The sequence below is a fragment of the Molothrus aeneus genome, chromosome 2 (assembly GCF_037042795.1).
Source record: "Molothrus aeneus isolate 106 chromosome 2, BPBGC_Maene_1.0, whole genome shotgun sequence".
In the NCBI taxonomy this organism is placed as follows: domain Eukaryota; kingdom Metazoa; phylum Chordata; class Aves; order Passeriformes; family Icteridae; genus Molothrus; species Molothrus aeneus.
The window spans coordinates 78,644,537-78,666,523 of NC_089647.1; the positions used below are offsets into that span (position 1 = coordinate 78,644,537).

The 21,987-nt window shown below is 38.3% G+C and overlaps 1 protein-coding gene across 1 annotated transcript in view; it reads right to left on the bottom strand.

Annotated features, from left to right (window-relative positions):
- The window catches only part of NALCN (sodium leak channel, non-selective), a 227,383-nt gene extending 213,973 nt beyond the window's left edge, over positions 1-13,410 (bottom strand). Inside the window, exons 1-3 of the mRNA XM_066545152.1 lie at positions 13,297-13,410; positions 3,440-3,586; positions 956-1,138 (exon numbers count right to left, since the gene is read on the bottom strand). Of these exons, the coding sequence (XP_066401249.1) occupies positions 956-1,138; positions 3,440-3,547 (291 nt within the window). The 5' untranslated portion in view covers positions 3,548-3,586; positions 13,297-13,410. The remainder of the gene's footprint in view (positions 1-955; positions 1,139-3,439; positions 3,587-13,296) is intronic.
- Between the last annotated feature and the right edge of the window lie 8,577 nt (positions 13,411-21,987).

Sequence of the window (21,987 nt, forward strand, 5' to 3'; positions counted from 1 at the left end):
GATTACTCTGGCTTTACACAACCCATGATGACTTTCTCAGAATCATCTTATTTCAGTAACTTTCTAAATATTAATATTGACAAACTTTTACTATTAATATTCATTAAGTGTGATGACACAATAGCTCAGTTTTTCTGAGTTTGCTATCTGCAAACTCAGAAAAAATTAAGATCTTAAGTACAGATATCTCTGGAGTCACCAGACATTTAAGGAATTAAAGGCAATGATAACATAACACACATTATCTATTATGTGCAGTAGTGCCATAATTGCATTGTCAGTAAGGTATGCAAGTGGATTTTGTACATGAAAGCCAAATTTGTATCTTTTTGCAGAAGACTAGAAACAATCAATAAAATAATGGTACCAAATAATGATTTCTAAAATATTCTGCAATTTTGCAGCCTCCAATCCACTTATACAAATTAGCCCAGCAACAGCAGCAGTCATATGACAAGAGAAGTATTTTGTTTACCAACATGGACTATATCAAGGTAAAAAAAATTCAAACCAAGATCACTTTATCAACTAGCTCACAGTAAGACTCCTGTTCTTATTTAGGTAAAATAAACATACAACAACACATCCATCCACATGAAATGAAAATCAAAATTCTAAGTCATATATGGACCAACAGACATTTACAAAATAATTCTTGCTAATGTGTATGTAGCTTATTTTTCCTTTAATTCTTTCTATTAATAAAATTAAACTATCTGTTTTCTTAATAGGAAACCTTTACTATGAATGCTTGCATTACATTTTGGGGGGATTAAATATGCAGTAAAGCTACATCTTTATCCATCTGTCTTTTCAGTTTATACGCCATGGTGTTGCCTGCAGTTAAAAACAATCATAGCAAGAAGAGCTGGCAAGTTAAAAAACAAATACCAAATGTTATTAGCATACATTCAGATCACTGGAAGCACACAGAGAATACTGTTTAAATGCTTACCTTAACTATCCCACGGATATGCATTTTTGCTATCATCTCTGCAGTGTAAAGAAACATCAACAGAGTATCAAGAGCAAATGTCACATACTGGAGAGGCGGATAATGCTCGAAGGTTTTTGGAGTGTTCATACACACAGAAATAACACTGATGATGGCACAAATTCGTAGTAAAGAGTGCACCCACTGAAGAAAAAAATAAAAACAAACAAAACCCAAACAGGAGATATTACAAGATTGCTTTGATGTTCAAAAAACCCTCATATATTTAGTTTCCATATCTTATCCTGGCAGTCTTTTGTAAACCCATGTCTGTGTCATTTTACATCACAATCCACATATAAAAGGTCTTCAACCAAAAGTAAGCACTCCTAAATTACTTATACATATATAGACATGTATATACTTTTATTAGTTAGTTAGTGAGGTTGTATAAGTCAGAAAACATGGATTAAGAGCCAAGAAACTGAGAATAAGGATTCTATAATTTCTACTTTGTGGCACTTGTAATTCAATTTCTTTTCAAATGGCAACCCATCAAATTTATGGGTAGACAATAGGTAGAATTAGTTGAAGTTTGGAGGATGGATTAAATAAGATATTGGTGGAAAATTTTAGTTCACCACTTAAGAAGAAATTATTTTTAAATCTGTTCACAACTCAGAAAAAATAAATGAGAGTCACAGGACTCAAAGCTACCTTCTGATTATGAAAATAATAAATATAAAAAGAATAAATATAAAAGAGACTATATCACAGACAGCTACTTCTTTCAGGATTCACTTTTGCTCCAATCAAGTTTTGTTGCTATAGGAGAACAGTTCATTTCTATTACTAATTAGGACTCAGTTCCACTCCTCATTGCCAGTCAGAGAGGGACAAGTAACTAAAATGCAGAATGCATCAATATGGAGGTTTAGGGTTGGATTTTTTCCTTTTAAATCAAAATATGACTGAAACATCTTGAAGTCAGGCAAGTATAATGAATCATATTTAGTAAGGTCTTACCTATTGTAACAAAAAGGAAAAGATACTTCAGCAAGAAAAAAATCTTTAAACAAAAAAACCTGAAGTATATTTATCAAAATTTTTCATCTAGGGAAAAATTCTAGACTCATTTACAGTCTACCTCAGACCTTTTGATATCCAAAAGACAGCTACCCAATTTAACACTCACTGTTCACTCACTTAAATCTAATGATATCTGATCTAATGATATGAATTGAATAGTTCTATCATTTGCATACTCTGAGCTCAGATTAATCATTTAGAAGCAGAATGCACCTTATGAATGATCTCCACCATCCCTTTAACATCCATTTTGTTTTGAACCTTGTTTCAACTGAAACAATTAACATAAGTATACAAAACTTGTTCTCTAACACAGTAAAGTGCCAGCATTACAAACACTAAGGAATATACAAGTAGTCCATCATCATGACAAAGAAAAATTATTCCATGAGAACCTCGTGCGTTGTGTGATGAGAAATGTAGGTAAATACCCATCATATATTTATCTGCAATGACATTTTGAGTTTATTACAGCAGCCAATACAAACACTCTACTTAAATAACTGACAAGACAACAGCCATATATTAATTCATGCTAAATAGTTTTAGGTGTTAAAACTCAGCAGCAAAGCTGAGGAGATCTGGCATCCTTGCTACAAATGAGATGATGTTTTTCTTAAATGAATGCAATGATAGCAACAGGTATTATTTCAGAATATTTTACTTCCTGCTTTAAAAAAGTAAAAAATTATACACTAAGAGAAATGTGAAAATGTCTTCTCTGCAAAACCAGAAATTATTCACAATATTGGAATCCTGAATCCATGCTCACTCCTGAATAAATAATTAATTCATAACAAATATAGTTACATGGTAAAGACATTTTCTTAATACTGTACAGTCTATTAATAACTCCACTCCTAATGAAATTTTCCCCAGTTTCAAGTTGCCAGACACTTTTACACCTCTCTTTTTCTCAAGGCAGGTTTTAGGTTAAATGGTATGAGAAAAATGAGAGCTGTACTTCAAAATAAACAACCAAAATAACAACACTTTTATGTTCATAAATGTTTTAAAAGGAGATATTTGAAAATCCAAAGTGCTTATTGATGGCTACCACTTGAGCAACGAAATCCTCCTTTTAATATCCTTTTCAAAAGCTAATTTTTTATGAACTTGTAATTTAAACAAACATGTTAGGAACCAGAAACCTTGAAAGGATGGCTGTTTTAAAAGAATCAATCAGATGAACTGGTTGGAAAATACTGCTTGATCATCCCTAATTTTGGAATAGCCAAAAGAAACTATTTTGTTTAGTCTTTCATGTTTTTCAAAAATTTAACTGGTACGCAATGCAACTATAGTTCAAAACTATTTTCTGACTAATATCTAATTCTGAATTTTTGTGGAAGTCATATTTCAACAATTCAACTTACACTTCACTTAAAATTAGTAATTACAGAAAGAGATACCTACTGGTTTGTTAATCCATAGAATATCTGCATTGTCTGACAAAGATTCATCAGGACCAAAATCTGTAACTGGCTGGGCTTCCACCCTTGAACTCTGTTTCCTTTTTAGCATCCTGAAGTTAACTTCTCTTATCTATAATCATGAAACCTCCTTGGTGAAAAAAGACAGAAAACATTAATTCACTTCAGCAGTTTTACAAAGCATTTTAAACTGTTTTATAAACAACCTAAAGCATTTTGTTTTCATGCACACTTCTTTTGTACTTACTAATAGGATATTGATTTTATTAAATATAAATCACTGACATGACACTCGTTAGTTTACCAAAAAATTACACAAAGCTATGCAACACAAACTATTACCAGAAATTTAGCAACACTGACAGAGAATTTGTTCTGAAAATATGCAAAGAATTCTATTGCTGTGAACCTCAACACAGAGTAAGCACTGGATGAATTTGACCTGGAGCCATTTAATTAAATGGTGACATTTCCATTTATTACACTAGGCTAAGATAAATCCCAACATGCCAAAGGCAAACGGGCAATGTTAAGCAGCCAATAGATGTTAATGTTATTTACTGAAATCAGAAGAGCCTTTTTGCAATTAACATTATTTTTCTAATAAGTATTTTCTAAAGTATTTTTCTAATACTTTTTTTGATGTTAACAATTATCTATCCGACAGCCAGAAAGTTGTCTGTCTCTGATGAAAACATGTTGTTTCCACAAGGTCAGGCTGCGTCTGGCCATTCCTGCATGGATGGCACTGACTAAGCCTTCTGTATGCTCAGCCATGTGAGCCACAACTAAGGGACATGCCATGAGAGCTGTAAGGTTGAGTTAGAGCTTAGTATTGACTTTCCCACAGACACAGTTCATGGATCCCAGAGTCTAAACAAATCCAAGCAGATGAGGAAGATGCAGTCTCCTGAGAAGTAATTATCTGCCCTTGAAATACAATTCTATTGTTCATGAATAGAACCCCTGAGAGACTTTTTTTTTTGTTTCCCAGCAAAGTAGGGGGAGGAAGAAAGCAAGATCTTGGGATGTTGTTCTGGACCTTTACTTTGGACCAACTGTTTGCAGGTGACAATGCCCTGTGACAACCAAAAGTTTGTCAAAACTAGTTTAAGATAGAATCATAGAATGGTTTGAGCTCAAAGTAACCTTTAAAGATAATCTAACCCAACTCCCCTGCCATGGGCAGGGATATCTTTCACTAGATCAGGTTGCTGAAAGCCCTATCCACTTTTCAATGATAGGGCTACCACAACTTCTCTGAACAGCTTGTTTGTACGTCTCACCACTTTCATTGTAAAGAATTTTTTCCTTATGTCTACCCTGAATCTTCCCTTTTCCAGTTTAACTCTGTTGCTCCCTCGTCCTGTCACTACAAGCCCTGGTAATTACAGCCACAAGTATCACAATGACACATTCTCTAACATGAATGCAGGGAACACTGTGCTCGATTAAGCTGGAGGCAATAGTGGGCTCAGGACTGCAGAAGTGCTTATGTGCTTGGTCTCAGCTGGCCTTTTAAATCTCATGGGCTGCTGCTTCATGTCCAAACATTATGCTTGCATCCTTTTCTGTCTCTTCTTTCTAGCTGTTATGGCAAATGTAAACCCTTAATCTAATTCCAATTCCCTCAAAGTCTACCCCTGCTCTGTATTCTCTTTCAGATTCAAGAGGTTGGTTCCTGTCTCTGTAAAAGCAAGTCTGAACCACTGGTCTTTGTACTCAGCACACAGTAACGGGGCTGAGGTCCTGTACTGATGTGCCCAGCTGGAGGAGCTGACATTATGAAAAAACTGATTTTTAAAAATAAAAAGAAATAATCTAAAGGCACAAAATAAGTGATAATTTCTGACACCTGTTTTCATTTTAAATGGTCATTCACAGCAATCTTAGCTTAAGTAAAACTGGTAAGCTGTCACTAAACACATGCAAATACTGTAAAGTTAATATTATATATTAATAACCCTTCTCTAACAAATGAAGAATGAAATAATATTCACAGAGGTTGCATGCTCTCTCCATGTTCATGCTCAAACTTCATGTTCTACTTTTGTTTTGTAACCGAATTCACTACTTTCTCCTCTTAAGCATTTTTTTTCCATTTTCTCCTATTTATTTCCCAGTGTAATAGATTAACCTTTTTTCTCTATTTAGACCAAAGCACAACCAGAAATGCTTCAAGTCTCAGAGCTGCTGGTGTGCTTTTTGAGGGCATGAAACCTTCAAATGGCTTTATTTAGCATAGTAATAAGAAGTTACTGCAATGCCTTGGGAGCTGCATTTCCCAAAAACTTAGGGGGAAAAACACTGCCTAAAATGTTTCTTACAAGTATGTTCCTTGGAAATTGTTACTCAAAAGCTAATCAGTGAAATAACAAAATAATAATTTTATATTTACTATTTCTGGTAATGGCTATTACCGTGCTCTAGTAAGCTTTTAAGAAAAGATGTAGCAGTAAACAGAGAATTAATTCAATAAGTGCAATCAATAATTATGAGAAAAGGTTCAGGATAGGAAAAACTGATTTTTTGTTTAGTCAATTGCAGATTATTTTTAAATAAATGATGGTCTAAATAACAAGCTATGTCCATTTAGGTAAAAAAAAGCAAATAATTATAAACAGTCTATTAGAAAGACTATGTTGTTTTTATGCTTTTCTCAGTATTGCTTATTTATATGTTTGATGTGTAGGAAGATTAGCCGTACCCTTCTAATAAAATTCCCACTTATCCTTTTACCCAGTGCCTCTTTCTTTGTTCAAGTAATTTTTAATTGGTCCAGGCACAGAAAATAACATGAACTTTAGATGTTCATAATAGATGTCCATAATGGATTCAGTTCACGTACTAAAATGACAGAAATCACAGAATATTCTGAGTTGGAAGGGACCCAGAAGGATCATCAAGTCCAACTCTTAAGTGACTGGCACATATGGATATCAAACCCACAGCTTTGGCATTAGTAGCACCATGCTCTGACCAACTCAGCTAATCAGTGTTGTGACTAAAGAGATTAGAATTCTTATTTTTAAGAGGCAGCTTTGAATAAACAAATCTCCATGTATATAAAACCAAATGGAAGGGAGGAAATGTTATGGAATAAAAGAACCAGCTTGCTTACTTCTCTACTTGAAATGACCAGAAATGCACACAAAAATTCAGAATGAAGATGACAGATGAATAATATTTTGTAAATGGTCTTTAGCAAGATTATTCAAACTAGAGCATAGTTGCTTTCAAACTTTTATGCAACTGTTTTTGCTCTTCTCACTACTTTTAGTTTACCAGGGAACACACACTTTTGCATCTGCTGCAGTTTTGGAACTCTGCCATGTATGTAAAGAATTTTAACCCTTGGACTACTATTCCCTTTTGCACTTGTTTCTTCAGGGAGGAACCAGCTGAAGGATGAAGAGAAAGGGAGCTTTGCATGAACTCCTTCCAGCATGCGACACGCAGCGAGCACTGCACCAAGCTGTACCAATGGGGAGGATGTGGCCCTCCCTAACCCTGATACAAATCCACCCCTGCAGTTCCTGCATTGATTCCGACATACGTCATTAGGTCTTTCTTTGATCACAACCTGTTATTAATGTGAAAGGCTAAATACATTCCCTAGGATGTATTTCTAGCTGCAGTGTTTTTAAGACATACTGGGTGTGGGGTGAAGACAGGCTCTTAAGACAGGAAAATATCATTGAGTTTTGGGGCTACAACCACTCCTCATTTCTTTGCAGTACCTTCTTCATAGTAGCAATGAAAATTCACATTGCAGGTGTCAACCTTTCAGGGAGCAATGTACTGTGTTTTAAATTTTTCTTCTATTTTTAGAAGAAAAGGCAAATTAAAAGGAATAAAACTAAAGAGAAAATTACTCACTCTCTGAGCCTCTCAGATCCATTAAGGTAGCCTTGTTCTCTTCCTTTCTATCACTGAACTTGCAGGCATGTTCTGCAACCTCTACACTTTCTAAACCACCCCCACCCACTAAATTTGCAGCTTCTGCTGAAATGAAAGTATGCCAGGACAATGGTTGGGGTGAACATAAGACCCACTGTGCACTTGGGAAAAAAAAAGAGTTAGAAGAAGATATAACCCAGTTTGCAATATTCCCACTAAGTGCAAGACACTCCTTCTGCTGGAAATATGCAGTTCCTAAAAAAATCAAAAGACAAATTTTAAAAAGTAGCTGATCCTCCACAACATCAAAAGCTGAGAAATCTGAGTCTTGCTTATAAAGCAAGCTCACTGTATATAGCATAATCTGCTCAAAAGATCTCTATCACAAAGTCAGGAAAACATGCTTATAAAGGCTCTGGCTGATAAAGAAGGCAGCTGAAAAATTACTTCACAGAAATATCAACAGGAAAACAAAGCAGATATTTCTACAACTTATGGAGAGAGAATTCAAAAGTCAGACAAATCCTTGGAATGCCTGGCTTTCAACATACTTTTTTCTCACTGCCTATTGACTTTGTCACCTAAGATCATGTGAGCACTGCCTGAAGGTCCTCCCAAGGCAGGCCACCTACGAGCATTCTCTTCAATTTTCTCTTTGAAAATGTCAACTCTGCTTCCAACTTCTCCCAGAGCAGGGACACAGAAAGTGGCACACACTTCAAGACAATAATTACAAATGTGAGAACTAAAACAGGTGACAGGAAGATGATGTGAACACCCGTACACATAGCATGATGACAAAACCCCATTTCCATACTATACATTAAAAAACCCCCAAAGTACAGGTTACCTTAAAGAAATCGATTGCTCTTAACTTCAGTATGCATTACATGGTTATAGGAAAAATGTACGTTCCCATTCTTTCATCAATAGCCTTCCCCTTTCCCTCTTTGCAAATTGACACTGTTTCTCTATTGCCTGCTCCTTGCATCCACAGCTTCTTCCATCCCTGATTGTGGGTATGGGTACAGTTAAATGGCATTTCAGCCTTTGTTTTCATGTAGCAAAAATCTGAAGTGAGCAAGCTGCATCCACAACAGTATAGATATATTTATTTCAGAAGGGTAAAGACAGTATTCCAGTAGATACAATCACAAGGCACATGCTGCCACAGATGCTATTAACTCATAACTAATTTCAAGTAAGAGCTTATTTCAGTATTTTTTCTCTGTGTGGTATCACTATTGTATCTGATGAAATGTTCTGAAAGATCTCTTTGTTATTTAAGCATGATATACTGCTAATAACAGACCAAATTTTAGTATTTACTAAAAAGAAAGTTGCTTCCTCACAAAGAAGGTGCACTGAAGGAAATATTCTAAAAATAGTTACATTCAAATTTTCAAATCATTTGGATACATGTAGGAAAGAATGACTGATGTAATCTTGTACTTACTAACAGGATCCCAGTCCAAAAATACAAGGACTGAGGTTCAAAACTGAGAAATTTTAAAAATTGCTTGAGGCTGCCAATGTAAGAACATCTAGTCTGAAAACAGGCAGGTGTTCACACTTCAGCTCTTCACTCACAACACACTTCCTGTGTTTTGCCTTCTTATCAGCTAAGGACAATGCTCTTACAATATTTATTTTTTACATATAAATTCTTACTCTCAGATGTCACCAAAATAACACCCAGCAAGCAGAATCAAATATCTCATTGCATACAAAGGCAGATCTCTTGTGAGTCAGATATAGAGTCTACTGCTACTGTCACATAATTTTGTTCTCTTTACTTTAACCCTTCTAACATCTGCAATATACAATTCTGAAGAAACTACACATACACTGTGAAGTGATGCAGCCACAAAGAGAACTTTTTAAATTTCAAATGGAATTGCTTAGCTTTTCCATATTTTCTTAATTAAGAGATTTGGTTGAGTAAAAAAAAAAAAAAAAAAAGCCAGAACAACTGAAGATGATTTTTAAAATGATTCTTATATCACATTCCACTACACTTCTTTTACATACAAAATAGAGATCCAGGTACACCAAAGTCATCTTTGTAGTGAAGAGCAGGTACACTCTCACATTTCTAAGTCCCAACTCCCCATGTATCCCAAAGGTGGAACACATCCAAGCATGAAGCAGCTACTTCCCTGTACAAGTAGCCAGCTTTTGCTTTTCAGTGGAAACCAAGACTGGTGAGCACCCTCCACCTCCCCATAACAGGGTGGTTGTTGGCATGACTGGATAACACAATAGCTTTCCAAGTTCTACAATTAAACTGTCAGAATGGTTGATAAAATGCTGAAACATAATGATGGCCACTGAATGAACAGTAATCATATAAAATATAAAATACATAGAAAACACCAATGGCAATGTATTTCCTTCCCAAATACATTTGCACAGTTTAACAGCTGGTTTACTCTGAAAGTTCGCTTGGACTGTGAGCTACCTCCCCACCATTTGCTGACCTAAGATCAGTCAACTGCAGTGTGATTTATATAAATACACGAGCCCATTGCTGACAAAAAGACACATAGCAACAACCTTAGTAAGAATCATGCTGGTTAAAACCAGAGAGCAGTGTTCTGGAATCTTCTTTTGCAGCATAACCCATGTCCAGGTGGAAAATGTGTTTAAACCTTTGTGAACGTAAGGGGACAGGCAGTACCGTGTCATTGATTGAGTGGATTCAAGGAGCAACCCATCCTTTCTTTACAATATCCCACATTCAGTAACATGCTCTGAGTGCTGTGGATCAATTTTTCAAGGTTTAAAGGAAGGGATTCCTTCCCAGAATGATACACGGGTGGAAAGGAGCTTCTCTGTAGGCAGATGGTTGGCAGCATGCCTGCTTAAGTGATTATTTAATGTTTCTGGGATTTTGTTGTATCATTAATTACATGCTAGAACCTTGTATATCCATCTTCTCACTATTTAAATACATGAAAATTAAAATAAATGGTTGTTATACTCTTTTAGATTTATTACATTTTTTGCTAAAATAATTATTAAAGAAACTGAAATATTCTAGATCATCATTCCTTGCCAAATTCTTTCTTTTCTATCCTTTAAGAAACTGCCAGCAAAAAAATCTAATGCCTATATATCTTAAACTTGAAGTCCTGAAAACAGAATTAGGACTTTTTCTTTTCGTATCCTCTTTTCTTCCCTTTGAAACAAACTAACTGACATGCCCTTGCTGCAGGGCAGTTCCTAGAAGTGACACCATAACCTCTGGTACTTTATGTACTGAATGCAAATGCTTTATTTTGGAGGGGAGAAAAAAAGAAAGGAAAACTGAGTTCATAGAATCATAAGCCAGTTCAAGTTGGAAGGACTTCAACTCTGCTCTTGTGAGATTCCATCTAGGTTTTCCAGGGGCCCAGTTCCAGGATGTGCAACACAAGACATTGATCTGTTGGAATTAATCCAGAGGAGGCCACAAAGACGGGCTGGAGCACCTCTCCTATGAAGATAGGCTGAGAGAGTTGGAGCTGTTTGGCCTGGAGCTTTCTCCAGGGAGACCTTAGAGCAGTTTTCCAGTACCTAAAGGGTGTTACAGTCCCTGGGGAGGGACTTTTCACAAGGATATATAGTGATAAGTTTAGATTAGATATTAGAAAGAAATTCTTTAGTATGAGGGTGGTGAGGCACAGGAACAGGTTTCCCAGAGAAGCTGTGGATGTCCCATCCCTGTCAGTACTCAAGGCCAGGCTGGATAGGGCTTTGAGCAGTCTTGTCTAATGGAAGCTGTCCCTGCCCAGAGCAGTGGGGCTGGAACTAGATGATCTTTAAGGTCCCTTACAATCCAAACCATAACTTGGTTCTATGATCTCAGAAGGTCTCCAATCATATCTCCTGCTCAAGCATTATCAACTCTGGTGACAGCCCAGGCTATTGCAGTTTACTCAGGCTACTCCAGTGTGGTCTTGAAAATCTCCAGCAAAGAAGGTTTTTTGAGCAACTTGTTTCACTACTTGATTGTCCTCACCATGAAGGGAAAAACAAAACAAAACAAAAACAATGATAAAAGATGAAAATATCACAGAAAATAGAGAAAGGAAAAAGATATTACCTAGCAGAATCAAGAAAATTTGCAACTGTAATTTAGGACTGGTATTTTGCAAAGCAAGATGTTTATCAGTTTTTAACCAATCCAGGAAACTTCAGTTGAAATAAAAGATGCTATGAAGGTAATGAAAGGGAGAAGAGAGAAAGGTTGAAAGTGAAAGAAAATATGATTCAACCTGTAACACTCACATTAGGCTGACTTTGCTCTTTATCCCCAGAAGATTTTGTGTTCAAAACCTACAGAAGATCCAACCATGGAAGCATTCTATTAATAACGCAGTAAAAATTATTTTTGAATGCAACACCTCTAGTTTACTCAAAAACACATCGGACATCTTATTTGTAACAGACTGAACTCCTAAATACCTAGGCAGGTGGGGAAGAAACCAAACTCCCCAGAAGCCAGAACCAGCTCTGTCTCATCATGAGCTACTCATGCCTCAACCAGACATTCTCATCTGTAGAAGTCTTCTAGGGCCAGGTCCAGCAGCCCATTACTCCCTACAACACAGTGTGATAGTACTCATCTTCTACTGTGAAGGTTTAAGACACAAAATGTATTTGACTCAAAGATAGGTTTGGATGAATGCCAAACAGATCTACACAGTGCTCAGGGTACCAGTAGTATCCTGGAGCTGGAAATAAGTCAAAACAGAGTAAGTTATATTTCCAGGTGGTATAGCTCAATGAACTGTGATGGGGACCACATTTCAGATTAATATAAAACAGATGCACCAAACAGGAAGACTAAAGCACAAATTGTTGCAGTTTTGAGAGTTACCAAGCTCAAACGATAAAAAAAAAAAAAAAAAAGCCAAAACCAAAACCAAACCAAAACGAACAAAACAACAATGCACCAATTGAAAACAAATCCAACTGTTCCTACAAGTCTCCAAAGGTATATGTAAATAATTGAAGACAGCTGGAGACTTCTAGCATCCAGTTAGACCAACTCGAAGAAATGTGATTTCTCATCCCCTTCCTGAAGTTAAGAAACTTCAGCTTTTGCGATTCAAGCCGCAGAGGATAGTTCATTGTTAATATGTATCATTTCTCTGTTGATCACTCAAAGGGCAGGTGGAATGGGGCTACTGGGAAAGGAAATGAAAACAAACAATAAAATGAACCAGGAAATTGATGATGCTTAAGACAAACACAAAAGACTCAAACAGCATTTAGTTAGCATTTCCTCGGTGTAAATATTTGCCTGGATGCAACAACGGTTAACCTACCAAATCATAGCTGACTTAAAAGGCACGTTTGCACATTAAGAAACCTTAATCCTTTCTCGAAATGCGTCTCAGATTTTACTGAGAGTACTAAAACAAAAAGATGTCAATAACAAAAAAATATTAAGCACCTCTATTCGATGTACGAACCACTGACACTGCACGTTAAATAGATTTAGCCCAGGCCTGGGTACATGGCTCCCTCCAACCACGCCAAGCCCGCAGCCCCTGAGGGAACTCTCCGCGGTGCCCATCCCCGTGCCCATCCCCAGGCACCCCATGAAATGAGTGCCCCCCGAAGAGGCCTGTTGGCCGCACGGCCCCGCTCTGCCTCAGCGACGAGGCTGCGGAGGGCCCCGGGGGAGGCCGGCGGCGCCGGCCCGGAGCGCCCCCTCCCACCGCGCGGGAAGGACGGCCGGGGCGGGCGATGCGGAGGGCGCCGCCGCCCCTTCCCCCTGCCGCGGAGCCAGGCGGGCCTCTGGCCGCGCCCGTCCCTTCCCTGGGAGCCGCCAGCGTTCCCGGCACAGCCGCGGCGGCCGCCGGCACCGAGGGGCCGTGGAGGGGGGCGGGGAGGCGCGGGGCCCCACCGCGCTGCGGGAGCGAGCCGCGCCCGCCGCCTCCGACCTACCGCCAGCATCTCCCTTCATGGCGCGGTCGGGAGCGGCCCCCGCGGGTGTGCGGGCGTTGCGGTGCTGTGCCAGCCTCGCACGCCGCCCTCTCCGCGATGGATCGGGGCGGTGGGGCCCGCCCGGCGGCGGCCGCTTTCAGTCTCTCGGCAACGGCGGCGGGGGCGGGCGGGGAGGGAGCAGGTGCGGAGGAGACGTTGCCGACCGCGCACGGGCGCCTCGGAACAAACAGACCCCCGCCGTGCTCACGAACCCGGCTGCGAAGAGAGGTGGCTTAGCGGCCCCGCCGCCGGGGGTGATCCCCGCGGCGGTCCCGTCTCGCAGAACACCGCCACAGCGGCTCGGAACTGTGCTCGCTGCGCCCCGAAACACACGAGGGGTGGCCGGCACGGGCCGGAGCCCGCCGGGCCGTCCCTCGGCTGAGCCCGCACTGCGCTCTGCCAGCAGCAGCGCCCGCCGGGGCGCCACTTGCTGCGGCAGTTTGGTAGGGCTCTAGTTCGGGCTTCAGCCTTTTTGTGTCTTGGTTGGTTTGGGGTTTGTTTTTCATTTTATTCATTATGCTCTTCAAGTGCTAGGATAGGTGATTTATTTTGGTAAGAAACCCTATTTGTACACCTTAGGCCTTTTTATAGTGCTGGTGCACTTCTTTGCCCCGACTTCACTGGGTGGTCTAGTTAATTTTCAAATTACTGAAGGGCCATGGTAAAGCCCAGTCTCGAGCTCCACAGGGAAAAAAAATTCATTAAAATATCTTCACTTGTTGGACGAGATGGTCTTAGGGGTCTTTCCAGCCTAAATGATTGTATGGAAAAGATACCACAAATAAACAGATGAAGAAATACTTGGAAAATTGTTTCTGTAAATCAGGTTGACATGTTCCAATCTGTATTTTATCTTCTTGCACAAATAAGAAAAAAAAAAAAAGTAAATTTGTGGAAAAATTATGTTTAAATGAAAATGTATGGTGGGGAATGTGATCCTATAACTTTCTGGAGATGGTAGAGATGTGGAATAAGATTCAAAAGACAAAGCCCTTAGCAAAATACCCCAGAAAGCTGAAGGAAAGTGTATGGCATAAATTGTATTAGGTTCCTTTAAATTATATCTATTTGATGCTGGCAACCAAAACTAATAAGCCAGTTAGGGAGTTGGCCTCAGGATTACAGATGCAGTCCTGCCAGCAGTACTTACATGTATTACCAGCATTAGCAATTCCAGTGAATTTAAGCACCTAATTTTAGTGTTTGCAGTTTTTGATAGCAGTCAGCTGATGTTTCATGAGAAAAAATTTGTAAAGCAAAACAATTTAAGAATAAATGTGCTGACAAATAATACTCTTCCTATTTTGTCTCTTCCTCCCCACTTAACATTTCATTATTTGGAATAAGTTGCTAGGCAGCATTTTGCTGTTGGTGATAGCATCTCATAAATGAAAACTGACAGTTGCAAACAGTGAAATGTTGCAGCTATATCTAAACAAAAGAAATCAACATTTGCCAGCGGATGTGACTTTGTGTAACATTTTTCCTATGGATATACTGGCCTCTGAAAAATAATTCTCGATAGAACAATTTTCCAGTTGGAAGGGACCTCAGGAGGCCATCTGGTCTGACTGATCTGCTTAAACCAGACTCAGAGATGAGATCACACCAGCTTGCTCAGGGCTTTATCCAGTTGGGTCTTGAAAGCCTCCCAAGACAGACACTGCACAGCCTCCCTGGTAAGCTTGTTTCTGTAATGGACCGTCCTCATGCCGAAAGATTTTTTTTTGGACCCTCCCTTGTCAGCAGTCTCTCCTCCTGCAATGCACCCTTGGGAATTGCCCAGCTTTGTCCTCTTGACGGCTTCCTCATAGAATCTGGCAGACTGCTCCTAGGTGCCCCCAAAGCCATCCTTCCTTCAGGCTGAAAAAGCCAAGCTCCTTCAGCCTCTCCTCATGGAGCACGTGCTCCAGTTCCAACCTCCTTGGTGGCCTGCCAAGGCCTGCCAATACTGAATTCACGTATTAGCATCTGTCATGTGTTGGAGGGGGGTTCAAGATATGCTGCAGTAATTTAGATACTGTTTAATGAGTTCCCAAAAAGAAGGGATTCATTTCCCTACATGTGGTTTGTATTAGATGGAATATGTGTTTCCTTATGTATTTGGCACTTTTGGTGTTGTGTTAGGTAACATATTGTTACTACCTGCCCTTACTCTGTGGAGCACAAGCTGCTAATGGGAACCCACACTTTCAGCAGAAGACTGGATTCTCTCTGACAGCCTGTCTTGAGCACAACTGGCATCAGATGATGCTAATGCTGGAAGAAAGGTTTAGCCCTTGATACCTTGATGTAGCTGCCTGTGTGCAAAGGTGAAACAGTAGTCTTCCATTCACAGAATTGTGCAGACGGTGAAGGTCTTCTGTTTGCAAGGAAAAGCCCTTTCTTGCTTTGCTATTTAACCACAAATTTACTTTCAGATGTGGCACACATCTGAAAAGCATGAACATTTTCATACTTGAGTGGTGTATAGGAGGCATGTGAGGATAAAACTTAAATATATATTAAAAAGTTGATATAATTTTGCAAAAAACCTGTTAGTCCTTTAAAGTCTGTAACAATGTCTAATATTTAGGGCTGAAGTCTGTTTTAATTCTGATTTAGGAAATTCACACTGACCTACAAAGCAAGCCATAAACATAAAGACAGAATTTGGGAGTTAATCTTACCACATTACTTTACAGTAATGTTAAATAGGTCAAAAGGAAAGATATTTCTTAGTAAAGATTTACCTCTCATCTCTACAAATCAAGACCAGATAAAGGAATTTCCCTATTCATCCTTCAAACTTCAACACATGTTTGAAATTGGCCATGGCAGAATGTCCATTTAGAAGAAAATTCTGGGGACTTGCATTGAGTATTCAAGGGGAGAATTTTCAATCTTACCTGTAACTTTCATTTCTGTAACATAATCTGGAAACACAACCAAAAAGAAATCCCAAAAAAACGTGGTGGGGGGAGGAATTCAAAGCATCTATTTATTCTACATGTTTCCTTACAGAATTTGGATTCAAGCCAAATTCTCTCAAGCCCTGGTTTTATTTCTGAATTTATTTGAACTTTATTTGCTTTATTGTCCTTACTTTCCCTAAGTATCTGTTAAATAGCTGAAGAGTAATGTAAACAAATTTTAAAAACATCCCAAAGAGCTGATCTTACTGGGATTGCCATTGTTGGAATTTGATTTACCACTTATGAAAGAGCACAGTACTTGATTTCAGACTGTCTACAATTACTAAAAGAATTCATGAAATATTAATTTTGAAATTATGCTTGAGCTTTTAAAAAAGGTCACAAAATATCATTTAGCAATTCAGAATTAAACTTCAGACCCAAAGTAAGATTTAATAATCATTTTGGCATAGGATACAAGCCAAAACCTGCTAAATTCCTGCCTGTTGCTCTTTAGCCTCAGGGTGCCCAAGTCCTTAGTCATCTTAATGGTGGTTACCACAAATTTCTCCCATAGTCTGAAGTCCTGCTCTGCACATGCTGAGCAGCACCCTGGTGTTATTGGGGCCGCATGTGAATCAGATGAGCTGAGCAGCCCAGTTTGCTTCCACCTATCCCTTTATGGCTCTGGTTCCTGGTGGTTTCACTCAGAAGCCTGTAACTGTAACAGAAATGGTCACAGAGCAACATCAGGCAAGTGACAGCAAGAGAAACTCAGTTAATGCTCATGAGTAACTTTGATTGGGATGGGTTAAAAACTGTCATTCTTGAGTGTCTGTGATGTGTCAACATTGATCAACTATAATAAAGGACATGGAGTATGGTTTTCTTAATTTCACATCTCAAGGAGAGTCTGAAGTCCACTGCTAACTGTAGAATTAGTTTGCTTTCAGTAGGTACAGTGTTTTCCCACACTTCCTTTTTCTTAATTTCTGTCTCTTCTTCATGTTTGGTTTAACAGCAAGCAGTGCAAGACAGAGCATTGAAGCCATACAAGATGGTTGCTGTTGCCCTGGAGAATCTGGTGTGCATGTGTTTAATTTAGGCACTCAACCTGAGTTACTACAGTTCTGCCCTGAAGAAGTCAGCAGCATCCATTTTTTAAATTTGCTGTCCTTAGGAACAGCTCTTTGATCAAAATGATGAGAATGATCCTTCATTATAACTTATTCAAGAAACTAGCTAAAAGGATCACAAACAAGATAGTCTTTCACACTATTTCGGATTTTTGAAGACTCCCAACATCAAGAAACCTTGTTCCTTTGAGAAATAAGGCACAAATTGAACATAAAGTAATAATTTATGGTGAAAAATTTTATGCCTTTTATTTCCTTTCTTGGGGTCTTCACTATTACTGTTATCTCAGCTTATGACAGAGCTTTAATTGCTTTCTAAAATAAATGCTAAATAGTTAAGAACACAGTAGACTGTCTTTTAAAATGCACTGTTGTTGCTGGGCTTTCTTGCAAGATCATGCTGAAATATTTTCTTCTTCCTTAAAGCCTCTGTAAAAGCAGGGTATTATTGCTGTGTAGGGGAATTCACTAGCAAACACTGAGCAAAACAAAAGACAAAAGACCTACCAGCTATTTAAAGTTTCAACTGAGGCATGAAGGAGTAAACTAAGGTTTTACCCTAGAGTATAACAAAATAACATCTTGATTAATGTTGGCCTATGAACTGTTTGGGTAGCTTATACTCTGTACTGTTTGGGCCAGCTACATTCAGACCAGCTCAGCTTTTATCTTGTTCTAACCTTGATCCTGTAACTCCAAAAGCTATTTGTATTCCCTGTGTGATACCATCAGCTGTCCCAGATTCCATGTCATGTCAGCAAAATTAACACAAGGTTTTCAGTTCTGTGCAGTTCTGGTGTAGTCTGTCTCCTGCTCCCTTCCAGGGATGGCATTGACCAGCACAGCGATGACTCTCAACAGTTGCATGCATTTCTGAACTCTTCAATTCAGACAGATTTTAGTTAACTTTTTGCTTCATGGCTATTAAAGTGGTTTGCATTAGATCTTTACAGCCACCTAGTTTAGTGATTGTATATTTTTCACTGGACACTTAAAGAAGAATCACTGGACACTTAAAATTATCCTCGTTCCACATTTTATGGAGAAACACTAATTGCTTGATATGTGGGATTTTCAACTTCTGGTTAATTTTAGAAAATTTTGATGTAACTGAATGCCTCTACATTTGAATGCTTCAGTCTCCACTCTTACAAACCCATGCTGCTACTAAAATGGCTTCAATGGAAACCCGGGAGGAATATTTGACAGATTTTGATGGTTTCCATTTTTTAAAGCTTAAACTGTTCACTTTATGTGCATTTTGATTTGTTTTCTTAAAAAGAAAATCCTTAAGAATGGCATGGAATGTATTTTGCAAAGCTGATAGCTTTATTAAGTGACAACAAAATTAAAATGTTCACTGTAACAAAGGCTGTAATAAAGGAGTTGACAGAGTCCATCTGCCTCTCCATACTGAATCAAACCTAATTCAATAGCAAATTATGCCATCAGCGTCATAGAATTATGGAATATTATGGAATATTTGAGGTTGGAAAGGATCTCTGGAGATGGCCTAGTCTAACCTATCTGCCCAGAGCAGGACAGCCTAAAGCACGTTGTTCAAACCCTGTCCAGATGGCTTTTGACTATGTCCAGGGGTGAACATTGCTGAGCATTCTGCTCCAGGATGAGGCCACTCTTAGAGTAAAATAGCTTTATCCTTTTTTCCCCTTTTTAAAAAATATTATTCTTATTTGATTTATTATAAAAACAATTCTGGCAAAATTAAAGTTAAGATATTGTTTGCCTTTAAAAAAGAAATCACTGCCTATGAATTATCTTGTTTTACTCCCAGGCTTGCAGCTTAGTTTTTACACAGTTCAGAAGACTATGAAATCACAAAAATAGCCTTCACCAGTTTGGATAGGAAATTACCTTACTGATTCCTCTGCTGGTCAATAAAATTGCAGGGAAAAGATTAGAGATTATCCTTATCTCTCTACCTAATCCTGCAAACTTTTATGAAGAACAGTAACAGGGAAACACTTTAAAAATGAGGTTCAAGTGTAAGTGTGCTTAACACCACCTATTTTTTAATTACATGTCTTTATTTGAAGTAATTTTAAGTCTGACAAGTATTATTTAAACCTGTTGCCTATTTTGAAGTGGCTGTTTAGTATTAGCAGGTGTGTTCCAACTTCTCCTCATCAGCAATATGTTGACTTTCTTTTTTCTACCTTTATTCTGCAAGAAGTGGCATTACCACTTGTAAACTATACATTTACCAAGCACCCGCAGGTATAGAGCCTTAGTATGAAACTCCAATACATAGGAAAAGTTGCATTTTACAACTGCTGTTCTTCTTGTAGGTGTATGTTATCCAGTAGAGAAAAAAGTTCCTTAGGGTTGTGTACAGGAGTGGCTGAAAGGAAGTGAACAGTTTTCAAGACAACATGTCGGGTTCCCATTTAGAAAGAGACTGACTCCTTTTAAATTGAATTTACAGCCTGTTTGGAAGCCAATTAGCTCCTGAATACATACACATCATATATATGTATATATAAATATGTATATACACACTTTACGCATGTTTATACATGCATGCATAAAAATATTCTAGGCTTAAATGATTAAAAAATAATCTAAGAAAAGGTCAAAATCTATTAAGGGAGCACTGAGATATTGTATTAGAGACAGGTACACATGAAAGCATTTATGAAGTTTAAGCTCTAGATACACATTTCGAATATTGCATCCTTCGACTGTATAAGTATGCCTTCTCCAAATTTGAAAAGTCCACAGCAAAAAGGTGTGTATTTCTTCAAAACATGACAGATGTAAAAAAAATAAGACAGTGATAAGTTCATCATACCATGGTGAATGTCTTCTCCCTGTACATATGAAGTTATAGTTTGTAGTCTGCTTGAAAGTCTTCTGAATACCTGTCAGCAACAGTCTGCTCAGGGAAAAAGGAGGAAGATGAACAGATGGCAGCCTTTAAAGTTGTGGATTAAAGATAAATTTAGTGCTAAAAGGGAATTACTAGTGTTTAAAATGCAAAGCTTTCTCTTTATTCTTCTCTGAATTGAGACTTCAGGCAGTACAATTTTTGACAATCACATTGTTCTTAAAAGTGCTCTTTTCTGTAATCCAAAGGGTCTTAATTTATGAATATTTTTTTACTGCAGCATTATAAATACATTTCAAAAACTATCACACAGATAGAACACATAATGCTGCATTAAGCATGGACTTCAAAGTTCAAGGACTGTCAGAAATAAATATTTATTGATTTGCCTGCCAATATTACTTCCCTTTTCACTAGATTCATCAAAGTAAATCAAACGCATGGGATTAGCAGGACTGTAAACATTCACAGGACTGAAGCCAACAGATCACTCAATACAGGATTTTTCTGATTTGTGTTGCTTGAGAAAACATTTTAACACACTTGCAATATGAAATACACTATAAAGGGCGACAAAACTGGTAAAAAGTAGATTTGGTTTGCAACAGCTGTATGTGGGGCTTTTAGATTTTTCTACATCCTAATTCTCCTTGCTTGTATCTTAAGGTAAAGTTACGTGTCATAAAGAAGGTAGTACACTAGGGGTAGGCAGTTGCACTTCACAATTTCAACATAACTTACTAAAATATGACAAAAGTCTTGTGTTTTAATAGTCCATTGGAATAATTTTTTCCTTTAACCTGTATATCTTCAGGGACTAATAATATATGTTAACAAATATGCAAGAGCAGATTTTGTCCAATCTCTTCTTTTGAATTTCGATAAAGTTTTATCCTCCAGTTAAGTGGGCACTTGACCGAAAACAGGCCCCAAACTAGATTTTAAAGGTTCTTTTGTCATATATAAGGCCAGCAGAACAAAGTCAAATGCTTGATGCTTTTTTTTTTTTTTTGCAGAAATATAACTAGCAGAACTAGTTATGGTAGCAGGAATGCTGTGAATTGCAGCCTTGAGTTCACTATGTAAAATGTAAGACACCCACTTAAACTCATAGGAACGACAGCCTCTGAGTCAGAATTTTAACTAAATCTTAAGATGTTTTCTGGAACAGTATAATCTGTGGTATTTTAGATACTTAATATGAAATTAAAACAAGAGTTTTTCATTCTGAGGAAGGTACTGAGGGCTTTAATCTCCAATACAGGCATCAAAACCAGTGAAACCTTCTTTCAGCTGCCTGCTTTAAAAATGCATGTGTGTGTGTGTGCAGACTAGGACACCTATAACTTATCTTCTTTTGTGGTCAAAGTTTATTTCTTTAAAAGCTTTCCATCCCAGGGAGGCATCAGGCAAACAGCAAATTCCCAGGACAGCCAGAGGGATCTAAAACTTTTCTGCAGCATAAAGAGCACGTGGCCATATCTGCCAAAGTTGATTCATTTGGAGAGACTATCCTTCCTTTTAGCTTAGTTTTAAAGCAATTCAAAAATCTCCCACTGCTGAGATGAAGTATTGGACTGTGTTTTAATAAGGCATTAGGAAATGGCAAACTAATAATACTTTTAATGTGCAGTCAGTCATGCTGGTGCGGGTCGGCAGCCTGCAGTGTCGCACGGCGCTGTGACGTCAGCAGGTGACCTCAGGCTAAGGAGGGAAGGGACGGACCTGGGGAGGCAGGCGCCAGGGAGGTGCTCCAGCAGGCAGGCAGGCAGGC